This window comes from Alexandromys fortis, unplaced genomic scaffold, assembly GCF_014885135.2.
Source record: "Alexandromys fortis isolate MF-2015 unplaced genomic scaffold, M_Fortis_MF-2015_v1.1 scaffold_3, whole genome shotgun sequence".
In the NCBI taxonomy this organism is placed as follows: domain Eukaryota; kingdom Metazoa; phylum Chordata; class Mammalia; order Rodentia; family Cricetidae; genus Alexandromys; species Alexandromys fortis.
Window position 1 is genome coordinate 34575138 of NW_026067909.1, and position 7375 is coordinate 34582512.

At 38.2% G+C, this 7375-nt stretch overlaps 1 protein-coding gene across 1 annotated transcript; it reads left to right on the top strand.

The window, feature by feature from the left end:
* The first annotated feature begins 691 nt into the window (after window positions 1-691).
* On the top strand, window positions 692-2527 carry LOC126498846 (chromobox protein homolog 3). Its single transcript, XM_050137778.1, has one exon. The coding sequence runs from the start codon at window positions 828-830 to the stop codon at window positions 1377-1379; it is 552 nt and encodes a 183-aa protein (XP_049993735.1). The 5' UTR covers window positions 692-827; the 3' UTR covers window positions 1380-2527.
* Window positions 2528-7375: the final 4848 nt, after the last annotated feature.

Genomic DNA, 7375 nt, shown 5'->3' on the forward strand with positions numbered 1-7375 from the left:
ATTTTTTAATGTGTGGACTGTTGTGTTTTCTTGATATGTAAGACAAGTCACTGAGTTCCCCTTGCTAAGGAACAAAAAGAACAGTGAATCTCTGTTCATCTCATTGAATTCCTACAATTATGATAGTCCTCAGTTAGCAGTGTTCAATTTGACCCTTCCAATATAGCCACAATTTCCCCCTCTCTGTCCTGTATCAATCTGTCTATCTATCTATACAACTATCTAAATATTTGTCCAAACTCCCTCTCAAATAAGAATTGGCCCCCATTTACATTGGCTCCTTTCAGAACCAAGACCAAGACTTCCTTGCTCACCCTCTCATCCAAATCCCATTTAATTCAACCTCAACTTGGTAGACACTACTGTTCATTGTTCACTCTATTAATTTACTTAAATGAATCTCTAAGTTAAAGTGAATGTATGTAAGTAGGGACAATCTGCATCACCCAACACCTGATGTGCTTGTCATGATTCTGGCTGCTAGCCAGTGACTCCAGTGCTCTCACTCAGAAGTTTGGAGGCCATTTTCAGAGAACTTCACCCTTCTGCTTCAGGACATTATTCTAGAAAGTGTCCAGAAACAAATAAAATTTCTAGTCTTTGTTTTACCTGTCTACTTAATGTCTTGTAATTTTTTGTAAATATTTGTAATCTTTCTTAAAACTTTCTGCTGTAGGTGCCTCCCCTCCCCCCAGGCCGAGCTGCCCGCGCCCCCTCCCCTCGGATGTGGCTGAGCTAAGGCGCGCCGCAGGGAGACTCTGCAGGATCCGCGGCCCGGAGCATCCGAGCGGTGAACTCTTCAAGTCTTCGATTTTTTTAAAAAAAAAATGGCCTCCAATAAAACTACATTGCAAAAAATGGGAAAGAAACAGAATGGAAAGAGTAAAAAAGTTGAAGAGGCAGAGCCTGAAGAATTTGTGGTAGAAAAAGTACTGGACCGGCGTGTAGTGAATGGGAAGGTGGAGTATTTCCTCAAGTGGAAGGGGTTCACAGATGCTGATAATACTTGGGAACCAGAAGAAAATTTAGATTGTCCAGAATTAATTGAAGCATTTCTTAATTCTCAAAAAGCTGGTAAAGAAAAAGATGGTACAAAAAGGAAATCTTTATCTGACAGTGAATCTGATGATAGCAAATCGAAGAAGAAAAGAGATGCTGCCGACAAACCAAGGGGTTTTGCCAGAGGTCTTGATCCTGAACGAATAATTGGTGCCACAGACAGCAGTGGAGAATTAATGTTTCTTATGAAATGGAAGGACTCAGATGAGGCGGACTTGGTGCTGGCAAAGGAGGCGAATATGAAGTGTCCTCAGATTGTCATCGCCTTTTATGAGGAAAGGCTGACTTGGCATTCTTGTCCAGAAGACGAGGCTCAATAATTGTTTGCATTTTTATATATATATATATATATAATCTGGATCTTGAGTTTTGAATTACTAGTGTGGAAAAAATAGCATTCTAATGAAAATCGAGTTTGATATGCTGGTTTTGAAAGTATTGACAGTAGTTGGGATATTTTTGGTTTTTGTTCTGCATCAAAAGGCACTGATTCCTTTGAGCAAATAAAAGCTTTCTGTAGTTGCTTCTTTTAACAGTAGAATGTTTGATACCGTGTTGTATTTCCTCGGCTTTGAAGAACGGCTATTCTTAAATGCTGGGGAGATTTTACAGTCATTACTCAATCAGAACTTATTTTTAACTGGGACACAGAAGGACCATTCTGGGTTTTTTGTTTGTAAGCTTGTGTGTGCATAAGACCCTCATGTAACTGTTTTTCATTTTGTCTTGTTTTTTACTACTCAAAAACTGTAGATGAAAACATGTGTTGAGATTCCTCCCTTGTGAACATTTTCCTGAAACCATAACCTTTCAGATCAAGTAGACAGTTATGTGATTTACTGGATAGTTTTAAAGCAACCACATCAGAATTTATTATCACATACAGTAGTTTGTTTACAAAATTTTGTCTTTACAAACTACCATTTTCTGACTCAATAATAACAAAACTGATGCTGGGTGTATTGGCGTGTGCCTTTAATCCCAGTACTTTGGAGGCAGATGGGTCTCTGATTTAGACTAAATCAGCCGGGTCTATTGAGTTTCAGGTCAGCCAGGGCTATACAGAGAATCCCTGTCTCTAAAAACTAAGCAAAAAGACAACTGGGCATGTAAGGTTCCTCCAGTGAACCATTCCTTTGTAGAAAGTTGAAATCTAAAAGGTTATGATGTGGAATGTCTGTTTGCTGTGGAAATAGAATCATGGTTAGAGATGGTGTTGGCAATTTCAGACCTGCTGACATAAATGAACAAAATCTGGTAATATAAACTAATGACGTGCATGCTTTTTCTTTACCCTGTCTCATTCCTTACTGGTAGGATCAATCTTTTCAGTATTTGGGTTCTGGTTCAGTGAGCCAGAAAAGTAACTTTGTAGTATCAGAATGTCATCCGACTGTATATTTACTTTATTGTAAATAATGGTGAACAGTGGTCAATAAATAGTTTTATATTCCTTTATGAAAAAAAACTTTCTGCTGTAATCCAGAAAATACAAAAGAAATTAGGCACAAATCTTAGATTCTGGACCAATATAGATAATAGGAAACATATGTATATAGTACAAAACGGGGTATCACAAAATAACTACAAAGTGGTACACTAACAAGGTTGAAAGAATGGAAATCTCTCTTCCATGTTGGAATGGCATAAGTGCTGGTAGTGACTGGCACTGAACTATGTCCGAGGGTTTCCTGACAACAGAGATGTTGAGAAGGGGGTGCAGGCAAACCAGATGGGAACAGCACAGAGTTCTGGGTTAGAAGGAACTCAGTATAAAACGTCCATGATACGCGTATGTATGTAGTGCACTTTCATCTTCACTGAAAATATAAATCATATTTACAAAGTAAATAAATCTAGAAGCTTGCCATGCACATCTCCATAGCAACTGCTTTCAGTTCAGGTACAGAGAAATACTAGGATCTAAGGAGACCTAATCTTTATCAAGGATTCAATTGCCTAAGTGAGAATAAGGAGGTGATCGAATCTCCATGGAACTGTAGTCATAAAATTCCCCAAGTTCATGCCTGGCAAAGCTGGTCTGAGAATTAAGTGTTGGAGAAAAGAGATAAAGAGAAGTGATCTCTGTGTTAAAGCTGACATGCCAGACATGCCAGTGTCTTCTGGATTTGATGACAGTTTCCGTTTCCCTAGTCTCAATCAGTTTGATTGATGCACAGAAATGCTCCTCTCCTCTCCTTGGGGAAGGGAAGGACTCTGAAGTGCAATCTTGCAAATAGAAAATGGCTTCATCTGCATCATCTTAATTTTCAATGATGGAGAAAGAGAAAACAAGAATTCTAAGTAGCAGAGAAAGGTTCAAGGTTAATTTGATTGGCAATATATGAAATGCTACTTACCTCAAGCCATTTTAAATTGTCCCTCATTCTCCTCACAGCAAGTGATTCTTTCCAAAGATGTAGGGATCAGCTGATAATGGCTGCTATTACATATTCATACACCACTTTACATTCTGTCACTGAGTTGGCAGGAATGCTTAGGAGTCACTCTTCACAGATACCCTGTCAGAGATAAGAGGGAAAGGAGCTGTGTTCTCATGGACACATTTTAGACAACAGAGGATGAGATGAAAGAGTCTGTCAAGGTTGCCAGGTGAAACTACATCTGTAGTGTACAGGTGGTCTGTGAGCCCACATTTGCCCTGTCCACCCATTTCAGTACCTGATAGGAGATACATGTTCCAAAGACTCACTCTGTAATTCAAAATTTCAACAACAAGGTAGCTTACATTAAATTTTCATGAAGCTGAAATCAAATCATTTTGTGTTTTCACCAAGTAATATAAAGCAATTCTCTACATTTAAGAATAATTTTCTTATTCTAGAGAAAGCATGAATTTTTATTTTAAAAAAATTTAAGACTATAAATAAAAATTAATGTTTTAATGTCTAATTGAGTTTCTTCCCTGCAATATGTAGCACATGCTTCTAAGAGCCTGATCCCAAGTCCATTCCACCAGCACTCCTATGTGGTCTGTCAAGAACAGCAGACTTTGTAACTATATAAGCCAGTTCAGTTCGCACAGTCAAAGACATGGGAAGAGAACAAATGGCTAAATATAATTCAAAGGACCTGAAACAAAAAATGTACATGGCTGAGTGCACATTCACCCTAACTTGGGAAGGAAAAGAAGCACAAAGCCCAAGCCTTACTAAGGAAAAATCTAGCTTTATATTCTTAGACTGCTCAGTATTCACCAGAGAAGAATGCTCAGACATGGTTTTAACCAGTAGAAAGTCTTAATTAGCCAGCCAGTAGCTACATAGGGTGTTCTGGATGCCAGAATAGCACTAAGTCTTTCTCAAGGTGAGCTTTTAAGCACAAAAATTCATTTTCTGGGTTGGCATACTTCAGTTAACAAAAGCCATTAGCCAGAAGCAAAACTACAAAAGCTACAAAGCAAAGTTAGTACATTAGAGACTTTTCCAGAACTATGGACTTTAATAGATTAGGTTTTATTTTCAATTTAGCAAGTGGTGCTGTCTACATGCTGGGTTTTGTGATCTAAATGATACTCCCATTATGGAGTCAGTTTTGCTAAGGTCTCAGGGCCTACTGTTTTGGGACTGAGCTACATTGCAAGGCCATAATATCTCTCTCTCTCTCTCTCTCTCTCTCTCTCTCTCTCTCTCTCTCTCTCTCTCTCTCTCTCTCCCCCTCTCTCTCTCTCCCACTTTGGTTAATTTTTGACAAGGCCAGTTGCTAATTACAATTCTGGATTAACTCTGTTCCTTCAAGGTCAGAAACAAACATTAAAACAATGGCAGTGCTCGAGGTGACACACCACTGAAATAAACTTCAGGATGCTGGTCCTTCGTCAGTTTCATGTGATTAAAAGGTGTGCCTAACCTAAATATTTCTGAGCTAACCCAGAACAGCTGTCTGCAGCATTTTCTCCACTTTAACTCTCCAGAGTTAAAAGCAATTTTTATAGAAAACTAAAAAAACTGCATTAAATTAATGACAGCAATTAGGCTGGATACAACTGAAGTTTTGAATGAACTCCTGCTAGTGGGATATATTATATGAGAGAAGAATCCATTTTCAATTAAATAAGAAGATGTATTAAAAAGAAAATGGAAAACAATTTATTAACAAAATTATTTAAATTTATGTGCTGATAAATGATATAATATAAATTTGGACAAATTAGGAGTTCACTACTACCTCATTATGACTCGTAGTGGTGTTTCTTAAAGGACAGTTCCTAAGAGGCATTCTGACCATGAGCATTTTCAGAAGAAATAACTATTCTTAATAGTGTTATTGGTACTCTCCAAGATATAACATAAGGAGAGAGGGAAAAAGATCGAGAAAGAAAAGTGTAGGGAGGGAGAGAGAAAGAGGAAGAATAAGGAAACGGGAAGACTGATTCATGCTGAAGCAGTTCTACAATAGTCTGATCACCTTCCCCTAAACGGCAGTCCTGAACTCCAGGGTGCATTTTGGAGATTTATATCTAGGAGAAGTCAAGGGCTTTGCTCAGGAACAAAGAGCCAAATTTCTCAAGTAACAACAAGCAAAAATTCTCACTCAAGAGTTGATTTGAGTGATCCAAGTTCATCAGTTAATCAGATGGGACAGTTGAACTTGAATAAGGAAACCTCTTAAAATTCAAGAATGTGTCTAGGTAAATTGAGTTTTTTTTTTCAAGATACACCCATCTTAGCTTTAACATGCAGGAGCAACTAAATTATCTATATTCCCCAGAATGTACAAGACCACAAAACCAAACTTTTCAGTTCAGAGAAAAAAGCTGGCCCAGACGTGATTCTGTGGGTTGTCCAACACTCAATTATAGAGGAGCCAGTGAGGAAAACAAAGGGGTTGATGGTCACCAAATGACACTGCAATCTCCATTCTCTGTCTCAGATGTAAACATGTTGCTATATTCTGTCTGTTGCCTGGGCTTCAAAACAATTTGCAATCTATAAAATAAGCCTATGATATCTACAGTACTGAGAAACCAATAAAGGTACCTGATATGCACCAAAAAAAAAAAAAAAAAAACAGACCCTTCTTACCACTTTCACTGCTAACTTTTAATGTTGTACATTTACTCTTGAGTATTTAACCCAAAACTGATAATAGTGATAGAAACAAATGTTTTGCCACAGTCCCTGCAACAACAGTGTGATTGAACTCCTGTGTTCCAGGCACTGTGCTGTGTTGAGACATTGAAATCCCAAGTGATCTGAGTCAGTGTCAGAGGCACAAGGCTGAGTGTTGCTAAGGAACAAATGCCACAGGATTGCACCTGCATGAAACTTTAAATCCAACTTAGGAAACAGATTGCTGTTCAACATCAGGGTAGTATAAAAACTTTAGATTTTCTGCATACAACTTAGTTTAGAGAATATATCTTACAGTGTTTACAACAATGGAAAGCAGTGGCAATTGATAAAGCAACCTGTAGCTGACAGAATTAAAAGCCTGGAGAAGAGCCTAGTCAATATCTCATCAGAACTTCAGAGATTTTACTGGCATAACTTCTAAACAAAAATGGATTTTTTTTGAAAATAAATAAAGCTTCCAGTTTGGTGGGTTTAAGCCTCTCTGTAAAGGATCCAGGTACACTTCAAGTAAATTTGAACCAGACAGGAATGGAAAGCAGTAGATCTGGGACGACCCATAAGCATCTAAAAGCCAGGAGAATAAAATATAAACTCATAATAGAAAAGCTCCTCAGGCTACACTGAGCCATTAGGCCTCTTGGCTTTTTCATTGCCAGTGTTCTCAGAAGATGAAAGCTGAGTCCTCCAGCCTTGCCCTGGGTTTCATCAGTGACCCATACTCACAATTGCTTTCCACACCTGCCTGCTTCCTGCAGTGTAGGATTGGTTCAAATACATAGCACGCAGACAGCCTTGCTAAGGCCTTCGGGCACATGTGGGTATTCTAACAGTAAAGCACTGACAGCAATGGTTTCAGCTATCAGGTTAAAGGAGATGCAAGACCAACTTCAGTCATTAGTGCTGGCGATAGTGCATGCCCTTAATCTTTGCTTTAATACTATCCTCTTAAGCAATCCAGTTTGATTCACAATAAAAAGTTCTTTGTGCAGTGCCCTGTTCTCCTTAAACTTACTGCTTACATTTTGGATAACTTTTGATGCATTTATAACTGTGCTTAGCTTTTCTCCTTCTCTCACATCTACACTTTTATACATTGGCACATATTAAACATTCTAAACATATTGAGCCATGATAACTATTCATGATGCCTTATTAGAAATGTTGTATGTCCCCTTTGGATCTCATGTGCTTAAAATATCACTTGAATATACACATGCTAT